The sequence below is a fragment of the Blennius ocellaris genome (genome assembly GCF_963422515.1).
Source record: "Blennius ocellaris genome assembly, chromosome: 5".
NCBI classification, from domain to species: Eukaryota; Metazoa; Chordata; class Actinopteri; order Blenniiformes; family Blenniidae; genus Blennius; species Blennius ocellaris.
Genome location: NC_137654.1, coordinates 7,156,348 through 7,170,634, shown reverse-complemented (window position 1 = coordinate 7,170,634; position 14,287 = coordinate 7,156,348). Strand labels below are relative to the sequence as shown.

General features: G+C 44.1%; 1 protein-coding gene across 1 annotated transcript in view; it reads left to right on the top strand.

Moving 5' to 3' along the window:
• tns2a (tensin 2a) overlaps positions 1-14,287 on the top strand; it is a 68,414-nt gene that overhangs the window by 35,505 nt on the left and 18,622 nt on the right. The window contains 6 exon segments of the mRNA XM_080496413.1: positions 7,876-7,914; positions 8,444-8,485; positions 11,004-11,053; positions 11,282-11,465; positions 12,885-12,935; positions 13,033-13,155. Coding sequence (XP_080352539.1) covers positions 7,876-7,914; positions 8,444-8,485; positions 11,004-11,053; positions 11,282-11,465; positions 12,885-12,935; positions 13,033-13,155 — 489 coding nt within the window.

Genomic DNA, 14,287 nt, shown 5'->3' with positions numbered 1-14,287 from the left:
TCAATCCGTGTATTTGAGTATCGTCATGTCTTCATGTGTCTCATGTTTTTTAATGGTTTTATGGTTAAACTATTTTGCCTGTAGCCTCATAAAATTCTGTGATTTGTCGATAAAGATAAAATGACGAGTGCTTTCAATATGCTGCCTGACCTTATACTTGTCTTTCACTGTATTTTTTTTTTTTTTTCTGAAAGAATGTTTTTGGTATTTTGATTTGGAGCAGTTTGCTGTTCTCATTGCAAATGGCAGATACTTGCATTGATTGGAGCGTTAAGTCCCAGACTATTTTCCTTTTTGTCACGACTGCCAAGATGCACTGTGGTGCTTTGGCTGCCTTTTCAGTGATAAAATGGATAAACGTTCAAACTGTCTGAAGAACATTTTTATGCATCAGTGAAATGAAACATTCTTTCAGCTTGAGCGCTTGGAGAACTCCTAGTTCTCCAGCGTTATGGACAAAAGTCTTTTTTTAGGGGTCTTAATTTGGATGAAACATATTGTGATTAAATTCTCTGATTCCATCCGTCCATGTTTTTAACACAGTTACAATTTTAAGACCTCACTGAATCGACCTTACGAAGCTTAATTTATCTTTGTGCGTAGAACGTTGGAAGAGCCGACATCAGGAAAAACAAATACCGTGAACCTTGCATTTATCCGTCCTGGTGTTAGCCATGCTGTACCAATCTTCCTCCGACTGGTATGAGTAAGACGTTGCCTTCAAGGCAGCGAGGAACTCCTGGTTGACGTTGTGAATTAGCACGTCGTCTTCACTACATTATCCAGAACACCTGCTTGGGTTCTCGAGCTGTGGGAGTGTCTGTTATTGCAACATGTCTGATTATCAAATTGAGGACGGTGCTTCCGACGCGTCTGTTTAGTCTCCCTGGGTGTGTTGGTGAGATTGACCTCACCTGTTGCTTTGCTCCTCCAGTCAAATATAGCTACCCTCCGGGGGGCTGTGTTACTGTAATACAGGCTTCTGTTCTTTTTTCTCTTGAAGCCCCCCCTCCCCTTTTTGCATTCTTGCCAAAGCTTGTTCTCAAAGCCCGATGATGAAAGGGCACCAGCAGCGTCGACTTTCACGGCCGACTCTTTACAGCTTTCATCAGTGGATCCCAAGTGAGTCTCCCGAGGGAGCCGAAGGAATGAAGAGTGTTTGGCCTGAGGGCTGGCCATCAAGGAAATGGTGTTGGAATACGCCGCTCACATGTAACCAAGAGCAGACGGGGTTTGGATCCGGATGGGTTGTCGCAGCTTACTTTTGCTCCCTGACGTTGCGGGTTATCCATGCTGCTTTGTCGGAGCTTGACCTGAGCGCAGCTGGGAACTGTTGACTGTTCGGGTGGGAGACGCCAAGTGCAAACGTGCGCCGACTGTTTCACGTCAGTCAGCGTCGGTCAGAGGACAAAAGAGGTAATCAGCAGGGCTCCCATCATCTGTGACGCCTCTGTGGAATGACAAGCTCATGCTACTGGAAGGCAATCGGGTTTACAGAGTTGGCAACCTTGATAGAATTTGTCTTACTTATCGTCTCAAACAATAGATTAATCTTCTAAATGACTCCAAAAGTTCAACGCAGAAGTTTTTTTTTTTTTTCCGACCAAAATATTCAGAAAACCTTGGCAGTCGAAGAGGTTTCTGCTGCTTGGAGTGTTTCTCCTCATTTTTGTTTTTTCCAAGGCAAAGAGCTGAAAGTCTTTCTGTCTTTTAAGATTCTCTGATCCTATTTAGCAAAGAGAGTGTTGAAGGAGAGTCTTGGAAGTCGTCTGATCTCCGTACACAATGTAAAACACAGAAAACAAGACTGGACACTGAAAAATATACTGGAGGTGAGGGTTCAAGCGTACAAAAGTACTAACTGACTGAGACAAGGACTGAGATGGTTTGTAATGAGAAGAAATGGGAACTCGGCCAACAAGTGCTCAGCAGATGTGGGAACTCCTTCCAGACAGATGGAAACTCTCCAGCTGACAACCTCGTGAGATTGTTTGAGTGTGTGAAGATGTCGTTTAATCTGGCCCACGGGAGGACATTTCAATGTGTAGAAATCGCAAAGAAGACATTACTGAAAATTTCAATTAAAAACAAATTGGGATTCCCAATTTCACCATTCGGGAAACTGGCTGTTTCAGTAAAAGTGTCAATCGTAACACAGCACTGAGGTCCAGAACTGAACGGTAGGTAGCAACAATGATCACAGCCGAGAAATCAGCATCAAAGTTTGTGAAAACTGAGACTTCATAAATCTTGTCTTCTGACAGACGACAGTCTTTTACTCTCATCTGCGTGTAGAGAAACACTTTGATCAGGCTGTACTTTTTTCTTCCCGTGAGAATTTCAAGTTGTTCCCAATAGACTTGATAAAATAGTGCATAAACGTTTCACGGATATGGTGTATTGTGTATTATGGTGTCATCATTTTATTGTTCCCATCTAAACGTTATCAGCCCCTTAATGGCTACACCACTTGACATTATCAGATGTATTTATTTCACTTTTCCTCAGCTTTCAAATAAACTAAAACTACCACTAACATAAGCTGCTAATCTGCTCAACTTGCCAAAACCTAAAAGGTCACGTAAACATATCCATTTTTTTTTTCCCAGGGTGTTTATGCTCAGAAATGCTGAAACCATCTCGACCACGCTGTCAAAACAATCACGTAGCCAGTTCTCGCACTAATAACATACCAAAGCTGCTACCTCACTCTGTTGTCCTTCTTCAAAACCACAACTCTCAGGCAACTCGCTGAAAGGAGAGCGAGAGCACCGGGCATTATCCATTAGCTCTGCTTCTTCTGGCTTTGATGGTTCAAAGAGTATGTAAAGAAGCTGGTCCATCCAGGGCCACTGCAGACAGACAAAAAAAAAAAAAAAAAGGAAGGGATGGAGGAATAGAAAGCAGGGACTCGGGCTGTGGATGGAGGATACCTTAACGCCACCAGCTCCACTCACCTGTGAGGAGCTGGCACTTGTTATCCCGGAGCAAGGTGATACAAGCCAGCCGGTCACCGAGAGATCTGGTTACTCGTGACCCCCGCGGTTAAAGAAACAGTCAGACGCAAAACGCCGTGACAAACTACGGCAGAGGTTTGGAGGCGAGGTGCCGCCAAACTGAAGAAAAGTAGAAGGAGGTGTGCAGGAAGTTGAAGAGGTGAGAGAAAGGCAAACAGGAAGGGCTTTGCTTGTGGCAGATTAGAGAAGAAAAGGAAGAACCTATTGGGATGGAGAGAGAGAGAGAGAGAGAGAGAGAGAGAGAGAGAGAGAGAATGAAGCAAGGTACAAAAGTGGAGCTATTGATGTTTGGGCGAGAAGAACAGGAGAAAGGGATGAAGGAGGAGGTAAAGGCAGAAGTGAATGAGGATGTAAAGTGGAAGTTAGAAAGAGGAAATGATAGAGAAAGGGCCGAAAACGAGGCAGGAGGTATGTAAAAAAAAAAAAAAAAAAGAATGGGAACGATAGGCGGAGATCTGTTAAGGGGAACTTTGTAAGTGTTGGACTGTGGAGGTGGTGTGGCATGTTTTCTCTGGCTTTAGTGGCCGGCCTCGGCAGGCCCCCCTCACCAGACCCTTAGTGAGAGGGGTTTAAAGATGTAAATGTTGGAAAATGGGTTGAGGGGAAAAATACAGATGAAAAGAGAACAAGTCGATAAGAACTGCAGACGATATTGTCCCCTCAGGAAAATCAGTTCGCAGCCATCAAACGCAAGAAAAAAACACAAGTAAAACGTGAAAACTAAGACCTTTAAAGAAATAACCCAGTGTCGGGCGGTAAACCTGAAATTCTCTTGTTTTATGCTGTTTGCATTTTGACATACGGTCAGAATCAGATGTGTGTGGTCATAAAACCTCTAAATTTAAAATGACGTAGACTTTGTGAACAACATCCAGGATCACAGACCTCAACCCGTAAGTCTTATGATCCCATAAGGCTTTGACTTTTCTTGGTAGTTGTTAAACTTCTACATTTTCCAACCAGATTTCAGACTTTTATTGAGGATCAGTCACATGAGCTTTCAGAGAGACCCATTATCCTTGCCCATATTGTCTGTTACACAAGGTCATATACAAAAGTGATAACTTAAAGAAATGTAAGGCAGTTTGATGCATGCCGACATTGAGCACCGCCCACAAGGCAACGAATATTCTATGATCCAGGTACCTGTTGTACTGGCTTTATCTATACAGGGACAGGAAGGAGTAAGAGTGTATTCAGGCCAACACTGACGAGCGCCATACATCCTGGGAGGGTCGCAGGTCTATTGCAGGGTTAGTGCAGAACCAGCTACCTCAATAAGCAGAGGCCTTCTTGTTGCTTGGCAACGGGGGTACATGTGACTCTCATGCACGTCTGATTGTGGGAGGAAGCACTTTGAATCTGACAGTTATGGTGGCAACCAGCGGTTCCTGGGCTTTGAGTGTCTTAAAGACTGGACCAGGTTGAATTTGGGGGACGGCACTCAGTCCTGGAAAGACTCAAGAGTTGGTCAAAGTCTTCACCATATACAGATCATTTCTGTCACTTTCTGACAAAGCTCTAACAATTCAATTTCATACTCTCGAGCTTCTCTGGGGTACCATGAAAAAAACAACTCTAAACTTTAGGAGCATTATCTAAGACCGTCAAGCAGTTCCACTGTCCTGTGGGACGTTTTGAAGACAAGTCACCTTTCAACCAATCTCTTTGCTCCTTAAGGAGTTCTTCAAGACTTTGCGTCTTCAATTTTGACGTAATTAGAGGTGAAATGTCTTCAGGACCTTCAAACAACTCTTTGAGAGCTTTGTAAAGTCAGCTTACCTCATTGGCCGCCTGAGGTAAGTGCTTGACATTTCAAAGACGTGCTGCCTCAAATCTGAAAGGCCCGTCTGGTTAGAATCTCATGAGGACTTTCATGCTTCACTCCGCTCTATTGAAGAAACCTTTTGAATGAGAGGCCAAAAGGTTTTATTACTTTAAAAAAAACTCATCATATCCACGATATGGCTGTTGGAGGAGTATTACAGTCCAAGAGTCTATTCATAGTTAAATGGTACTGCAGGGTTCAGGACTGAGAATTTACATATTTCAAAAAAGGAAAGAAAACAGCGTTGCGCAGGATACAGGCTGAGATAGAGAGGCAGGACAGAAACATTCATTTTCATGCGGGAACATCAGTCATTTGCGAGTCGATGTTCAACGTGAACCCGTTTCCTGCTGCTCTCAGTCAAGCGTTGCCGAGTTTAGCTCATATTCCGTCCCGCCGCCTTCCTGTTGATCCAGGTAGTTACATCGGAGCGGCAACAAGCTGCCAAGCTTCTGCTGGAAGAAGGGAAAGAAAGAAGGAAAGCTCAACTGGAGGGTGTACGCCACAGAGGCAGCGAGCGGTGACACACCCCCCCCCCCACCGCCCCCGCCCCCCCCCCAGGTTCAGGGCCTGTGTCACTTCCCCTTTGTGCACAATGAGATATACACAAGCCCTTGCCCTTTTCCTGTATCCAAACAAACAGTCCAGAAAGAGCCGTTTAGCGGGAACACAGCCTTGCGTGCATGCATGTATGCGCACGTGTGTTACGTAAGCGTGACTGTGGTCCCCCCCCCCCACCACCCCAACCCACCACCCCCCCTTCATTAGGGGCTGCTGTTCTTCTCCTGCTTCCTTTGGTCACAGTTCATTGACCCGTCGGCCCACAGCAGACATGGGAATGGGCCGTGTCGCTTGTATGTGAGTCCGTCCGTTTCACTGCTCCTCCAGCCGTGGGTTCCACTGTTTGGCCCCCGCGTTGGCAGATATTTCACGTTTTGCACAAATCAAAACGGCGCGAGTCGGTACGAGCTCTTTAACCACGTTTGAATATGTCCAGGTTGCTCCGTGGTCTGTTTCTAGTCCGGCAACGTCTTCAGGGAGATTCTACGTCAGTTTGATTTCACCGAGGGTCTCGTCTGATAGTATCAATCCTTTCTTGCTTTTTTCATTTTTCATCTTTCTTTCCCTATTTCTTTTTTCTTTTCCTTTTTCCATTTTTTCTTATTTAAATTTTTGCCTTTCCCCCTTTTTCCTATTTTTTTTTCCATTTTTTCTTATTTCCATTTTTTCCGTTCCCCCTTTTTCTCTTCTTTCTTAGTTTTTTCCATTTTTCCTATTTAATTTTTTTCCTTTCCCCTTTTCCTCTTTTTTCCTCTTTTTTTTCTTATTTAAATTTTTTTCCTTTTTCTCTTTTTTCTTTGTTTTTTTTCCATTTTTTCTTATTTAAGTTGTATTTCCTTTTCCCCCTTTTCACCTTTTTCTTAGTTTTCTCCCTCTTTATTTCCCTCTTTTCTTTCTTTTGTCTTCTTTTTCTCACTTTTCTCCATTCCTTTCTCTTTTCCTTTCCTTTTTTCCCCTCACTTTCCAATCCTCAACATCAGTCCTAACCTTGCTGCCAGACACCAGGTTAATACACCTTCATATGTGAGTGTTTGATTCCTTGTCTTATTAGTAAAAGGTAGACATTTCTTTGTGGTTTCTCTTATTGCTGGCTTCAGTCTAACACAAAGACTTACTACACTTTTGGAATTACTCAGACTATCTGGACTCTTGTTTTATCTGGCAAAGAACACAGTTTCTCAAAATTCAGCAACATCAGTGCAAATGTAAACTAAATGTGATTTATGGGGCACCAAATATAACTTGACACTGGGGAGCTATTTGTTTTAAATTATTAAATGCACTCATAAAGTTTTACATATTGTTGCTCCAACCAAGACCCAGAAAACCTCTTAGGATCTTTGAGGTTCTAACTTTCAGTCGTTCCCACAGAGCAGAGCACAATGATCCCTTTTCCAAGATTTGTAAAAAAAAAACCTTCGAGAACATCTGCCAATTCAACTCAATTCAACTCAGCTTTATTCATTGAGCACCACATACAGCAGTCATTTCTAGGATCCTACGATAATTATCATAGAGTTCTTATGATATTCATATTCTTAAAAATATACCTGGTAAATGTAGAGTTTTATCAAAACATTGGACAGTTATTCTAATATCTTCTTTTGATTTGTATTTCATCGATGGATTATTGTTATTATATATATCCATATTACTTTTTTACTATAGTCTCATTACTTTCCGGTATTTCAATAGATTTCTTTTAATCATGTTGCTTTTTAAGACAGTTTCTCCAGGCTGTAATCATTTGAACCTATTTTGGAATCTCAATAAAATCTGAGAGATTTCCAGATATTCATTCTTTCTTCTTTCCTAGAACAGAGTTTCATGACCAGAAGAGCTGCTCTGGCCTTCTTTCTACCAAATGAAATGTATTGGTTCATATTTAACCTGACCTATGTTTCATGGCAACGATATAGAACATTGATAAAACAACTAGAAATAAAAACTTGTTCCATTTTATCAGAATTTCTGCTTGGCGATTTAACAGTTTTTATTATTTTGACTGTTTTTGCCCTTTTACTTGTATTTTTCCTTAGTTGTTTTTGACTCTTCTTCCTTTTATTTGTATTTTTGAGGCATTTTAGCATTTTGTTTTACATTGCAGCTATTTTAGCTGTTTAATTTTCAACCTATTGTGTTCCGTTGTTGCAATTTTATCCCATTTAGCCACTCTAGATTTTTATCTTGTGTCATAGTCCTTTAGAAAAAAAAACACAATGTGCAAATAGATAGGAATAAGATAAAAGTGTGTTTTCAATATTACCTATGTACACTTATGCAGGTGCCGTGACGGAGAAGAGGCTGTAGAGCCGCAGGTTGCAGACTTTGCTCAATTAACTGTATTAAATATAATAAAGACGCCTTAACTATCATTCTATCCTGGATCACAAATGATGTGTCGTGGTAATCTTGCACTGTGTGTGAAGCGTTTTCATATTGAAATGTGGAGGTGTTTGTGCGTTCCAGGTGACCTCCGCCTGCATCCCAGCTCCCTCCAATGACCTGGTGAGTTCCCCCTTCATTTGCTCGCGTCTTTTCCTAAAATGCATTTTTTTATGTGTGTGTGTGTGTGTGTGTGTGTGTGTGTGTGTGTGTGTGTGTGTGTGTGTGTGTGTGTGTGTGTGTGTGTGTGTGTGTGTGTGTGTGTGGGACTGGCTTTCCCACTTTGTCTGCCCCAGAGCTAGAAGGCAGCTTCCAAAAACTCCCACTGTATGTTTTCCTCCCGCTTGAATTCCTTGTGGGGAAGCGGAGCCCCCGGCGCAGTGTGAGCCGGGTTCATTCCTGGAGCGCTGCAGGAATTCAGTCTGGAAGAAAGAAGTGGTTGATGTTGCTATAGGAAGTAGTGATGTTTGTCCATTAAAGGGGGAGTCTGTTTGTTTAATCAACTCTCCTTTCCTTCCTCTGTCTTGCCTCCCCTTCTCTCCCCTTCTCTCACCTCCGTTCAACCTTCTCCCTTTGCCCCACTTCCTCTCGCCACCCCCCCCCCCCCGGCTGCTCCTCTCCGCCCTCCTCCTGCCTCCTTCCTGCCGTCCAGCAGCGCAGAGGGACCGCTCCTTCTCGCCACATCCAGCACCTGGTGAGCACACTGTGACCTCCACGGCCTCCTCTCACCCTCACCACCTTCACGCTCTGGGTCTTCTTTCAAGCTCCTCCCCCAGTCAGACTCATGTGTTTGGCCTCTTTGAACTTGACCCTGAAGATGCTGAACCAACTTTGTGACTCTCAATCATAAAATTCAAGCACATTATCTCCACCAGAGCATCAGGACGGGCAGAATTCACCTCTGAGAGTTTATACCGCACAAATGCCTGGAATATGTTTGCCATATTTTCCAGGCAAAGATCCATTTTATCATCCCAACAATGCCATGGAGGTATTGTCACTCTCCTAGCGTGGCATGTGGAGTATCCACTGTCTTGTCACTTGTGACTCTTGTCTTCAGAGCAGCGTCTGTGCAGCTTTAAAGTCCTAGTGAAATGTAAAACACGACTTTGCAAAAAACGATAGTTGGGTACTACTTTAAGGTTTCTCCGACTCTGCCCCACCACTGTTGTCGCATAACAAAGTTATTTGAATTTTGAATCTCCAGCCGAGGAAGTCGGGGGAATCCTTCTTCGTGAGCGTGACGTCAAGAGATGTGCAGATCTCGATCTGTTGTGTTTATATTGGCTTGTTTCCCTCTTAAATATCCAAGTTTTAACAGTGTTTTGAAGTTATAGTCGGCGTTTTATGAGCCTTGACGAAAGATTGAGCCTGGAAGAGACCGAGAGAGGAGAAAAGGAGCACGGGCGGCGGGAGCAGCTAGCCGGTAGCTCACGCGGCTAGCGGGAGCCGCTGGCTCGAGCGGCTAGTAGACGATCAATTAATACCTGGACTCATCTTCGGTGATTCCGCGCAGTCGGAAAAGCACTTCAACATGATCCAGGAAGCCGGTCGTTCTGCCAAAAGTCAGGAGCCTCAAAGCCTCAAAGGTGAAAACTGCTGAGGCGAGGAGACGAGGACGAATCGAGGACGAAGCGTCTTCTTCTTCCTCAAACATGTTCCAGACGGGGTCACCGATGGCAGAACGACCCTTCTGTGTCTTCTTCATCAATCACTGGGTTTGAAATGGCCGATGATGATGAAATATCGTTAAATTCAGCCTCTTCGTCGTCAAAACTCTGATCCTTGGGCGTGTGCACATCCAGTGACGTCACTCTATTATTGTCAGAAGCTCCGCCCAGCAGTGAAAATAGCTGTTTATCGGCTATTTTCTCGCAGAGTGCCGTGTTTTAACGTTTTACCCCTGGACCAGTTAGCAAAGAAAATGTCCCTAGAAGCGACAGCCAGAGTGTTTTGGAGGTCGAATTTTCATTTCACTAGGACTTTAACATTGATTGCACAGGTTGCGACTCCTGTTGTTCACGTCAAGTGTTTCTGGATCTCGTTGAGTTCATCTGTCGTTCCAGTTGGAAGTCAAGTTTGTTCGTGAGAAACTTGCCCAACCCTGCCTCTGTGTAATCTTACGTTTAAAGTCTGATTAGATAAAAGGGCTTTTCCCCGGACTGGAAGCTGGAGGCTGAGAATCGTCACATCAGATTTGACGGTTGGCACAATGCCATCAGGTAGCCAATGTTGTTGTGGCGTTTCAATTTAAGAGAATAAAGTGAGTAACGAAGGTTGGTTGTTCGGAGTTCTTTCACACTGCTCCGTCTGATGGAAGCCCTGGTTCCTGAGGCATGAAAACCCCCGACATGAAGCTCCTGGTTCAGGGTTTACCAGTGGAGCTTGACACCAGCGGACAGCTGGAGACTGTTTTGCACTGTTCCACACCTCTGTACCTTCACTGTGTAGATCACTTTGTGGTTGACTTGCTGTGGTTTCTAAATGCTTCCACTGGGCGATAATACCCAACAGCTGTAAAATCACCTCTTAAAGCTATATGCAAACTACCTAGAAGAGGCGGAATTGCACCAATAAAGTACTATTTATAAGCTTGGTTCCAACTATATCTGTAGCGGTGGATGCATGGAAACTAAACTTAACACACCATAGTTGAAAGCACTCCTGCAGGTAGAAAATTAACCCCAACCAGCCTGAAGCTTCTTCAGGGAGACAATGGATTGTAGAATAACTAACCTACATGAAAAACATGGAGCATTTTCTGCTTTGGGTCACCAAACGGTGATTAAAAAAAAATAAAAAATCAAGAGTGGCACATATTTCTTTTGTAGGATCTTAAGAACGACTGAGAGCTTCATGAATATCTGCACTTGAACAGGCCAGGAGACAAAATGATTCTAGTGGTGATTGTTCATGATGAATAGACTGAACTGAAATGGCACATTTTCACACTGCTTCAGCGCTTTGCACTGTTAGTGATTCTCACACACACACACACACGCACACACACACACACACACACACACACACACACACACACACACACACACACACACACACACACACACACACACACACACACAGACAGAAAGCAATGGCTGTCATTTACGGTGCTTGGCATCATTGACTCCGGGACAGGATGAGATCGGAGAACCAACAACTCTGGGATGAACCTTTCTTTGATATTGTCCCTTGTGTCGGTCTTCCAACAGGGATCCACCAAGTCTTTGACCTACAGCAAACAGAGGAACACCTTGCCAAGGTAAAGACGGCGCCGAAGGAGAAAGGAGAAACCTTCTAACGTCGACCTGAAGCCTCAATAGACCGACGATCTGATCTGCTTGTTACACTGAGGATTGAGTTTCTCTTCTCCTCGTCCGTCCAAGCAGCAGTTTCCTCAGACCGACCGTCAGAGTCCAAGTCGGTCCCCTTGACCCTCCTGTGTGTGTGACCCCCTCTGTCTCCGTCTGTCCTCTCCCCGTGTCTCCAGGAGCTTCAGCGTGGACCGCGTGATGGAGCGAGTGATGGAGCGCCACTACGACTTCGACCTGACCTACATCACCGAGAGGATCATCTCGGTCTTCTTCCCCCCCAAGCTGGAGGAGCAGCGATACCGGGTCAACCTGAAGGAGGTGGCCGCCATGCTCAAGTCCAAACACCAGGACAAGTTTCTGGTGAGGGAGGGACTGGGGGGGTCTTTTCACGTTGGCATGGTCCGGGACTCGGTTCACTTGAATCGTCACACCTTCGTTTAGTTTTGGCGTTCAACATTCACTTTTGAGACCAAACCGTCTGTTTCACCTGAAACAAGCACTGACCAGAGAAGCAAAGAAGAAACACGACATGTAGCCACAAACAACGATATAGAGTCTTCAGACCAGATATCAATGAAAGTCTTCCTCTCTTTTTCTTCTTCTCCTCTACTTCTTCCTCTCTACTTCTTCTTCTTCTTCTCTACTTCTTCCTCTCTTCTTCTTCTTCTCTACTTCTTCCTCTCTACTTCTTCTTCTTCTTCTTCTTCTTCTTCCTCTCTACTTCTTCCTTTCTTCTTCTTCTTCTTCTTCTTCTTCCTCTCTACTTCTTCCTCGCTACTTCTTCCTCTCTTCTTCCTCTCTACTCCCTCCTCTCTACTCCTTCCTCTCTACTTCTTCCTCTCTTCTTCTTCCTCTCTACTTCTTCCTCTCTTCTTCTTCCTCTCTACTCCCTCCTCTCTACTTCTTCCTCTCTACTTCTTCCTCTCTTCTTCTTCCTCTCTTCTTCTTCCTCTCTTCTTCCTCTCTACTCCTTCCTCTCTACTTCTTCCTCTCTTCTTCTTCCTCTCTTCTTCTTCCTCTCTACTCCTTCCTCTCTACTTCTTCCTCTCTTCTTCTTCCTCTCTACTTCTCCCTCTCTTCTTCTTCCTCTCTACTCCTTCCTCTCTACTTCTTCCTCTCTACTTCTTCCTCTCTTCTTCTTCCTCTCTTCTTCTTCCTCTCTTCTTCCTCTCTACTCCTTCCTCTCTACTTCTTCCTCTCTACTTCTTCCTCTCTACTTCTTCCTCTCTTCTTCTTCCTCTCTACTCCACGTCTGGCCGCGAGACATTTTCCAACTTTTTCTTTTCTGCGTCTACTTCTTCTGATTCGCGTGGTTATCTTCGTTTGTTTACTACCCAGAATGCATTGCACACTACATCATGTCTGCTCCCCCCCCCTATCCTCTCGCCTGACCTGCTGGAAAGATCGTTTATGAAGGGAGCGAGGCCGAGCATTCCAAGGTCACCAGAGGTCTCTTGTCAGCTCTGGCTCAGAGTTCCTGGCCATGTTTACGTCGCCCAAACGAAACGGTTTATCCCTGAAGAGAACTGAAGTCCGGATCAAACGGGGGAATGTGAACACATCTTGAAATAGACCAGAAAACAAGAAACGTGTCGCCTCATGCTTCTCTATGTTTGTAGTTGAATGCTATTGGTTTTGTTTGCATTCAGGGGCGGGGCTTAGCGAAAGATCCATTAAAAAAATACAAGTAATTTCACCAATAGGATTAATAATGTAATGATTTGTTTCGAGTGGTTGAGTTGAGCTGATAACTGACTGCAGTGCTTCTTCTTCCTTCAGCTCCTGAATCTCTCCGAGAGGCGCCACGACATCAGCCGCCTCAACCCAAAGGTACAACCCCCCCTGCCCTCGTCGTTCTCTCAACTCGGGGCTCGAGGAATTCAGCTTTTAAATCTCCTTATAAATCACCCACCATCCCCACCGCCAGGTCCACGACTTCGGCTGGCCCGACCTCCACGCCCCGCCGCTGGATAAAATCTGCGCCATATGCAAGGCCATGGAGGCCTGGCTGACCTCGGACCCGCAGCACGTGGTGGTCCTGCACTGCAAGGTCAGAGTTCAGAGGCCGCCGTCGGGGCTCTGCAGCCCCCTTCCTGCTGATTCCCAGGCTGTGAAATGGTGCAGATGTGTTGCGCTGTGCTTTGACTCTACCTGTGTGTACTTCTGTGCTGGAAACAACGTTTTCTTCTTGTTTCTTTTCATGAACTGGTTTTTTTTTTTGCACCACTGCTGAAAATTGTATCCTGATAGTAGGAGTGCATGCAGTAAAGCACGTGCAGTGAAAATAACAGACTGAAGAACTGCAACAATACAAATAACCAAGATTAAGTGCAGTTCTCTTGAGTCTCTGCTCGGCATCAATCAGGTGTTTGATGTCATTTCCACATCTATGGGCCTCTTTTTACTTGTTTTGCTCAATTAAAAATAAAAGAACAGCATAGATTAAACCTGCAGTTGGGAAAAAATTGTCATAAAGGAAAGAAATTAAGCTAAAAAAAAATATCTGAGCATTTGGACAGGTCAGGTGAAGTTCTGGGGTGTTTGGGTGAATGTGTTAGTGTGTGTAGATAAAGCTGCTCAGTTATTCCTCTTTGTGTATTACCTGTTTTCTGTCCATATGTTTAAATCTCCTAATTTGAAATCAAATGGAGTAGGAGTTCTTAAATGTTGTTGTAGTATTACAACAAAATTGAAAGTATAATCCTCAAGGTGCAACGTTACAAAAGCTACAATAAAAAAAAAACATAAATCAATAGAAATACCAACATGATTTGTTGAGTTGAACTGTAGATAATATATAGAAACCATTTGAATCGGTTAAAGACAGAATTGCAGAATGGGCTGACGCTGGTTTATGTCAATATGATTGACCCTTTTTAACTTAGATAAATTATCTCCTCATTATTTCTGTGTAGTTTTTCTAGAATAAGGTCCTCCTGCTGTGGTTCAACCACCTAACACAACAAGAAGCATAATGAGAGGTGCTCTAGAAAAGCTTATGGTTATGGCGAATGCATAAGAATATCTCAGCTAGAACAGCTCAGGAAGTGATAATCACGGGAATAAAACTTGAGCCCGTCTTCATTCATTCTGCCAGAGATGTGGTGTCGCCTGGATCACCTCAGACTGGGGGTTACCGTCTGCATGTTGGATTTATTCCTTTTTGGTCAGGAGGTCTGAAA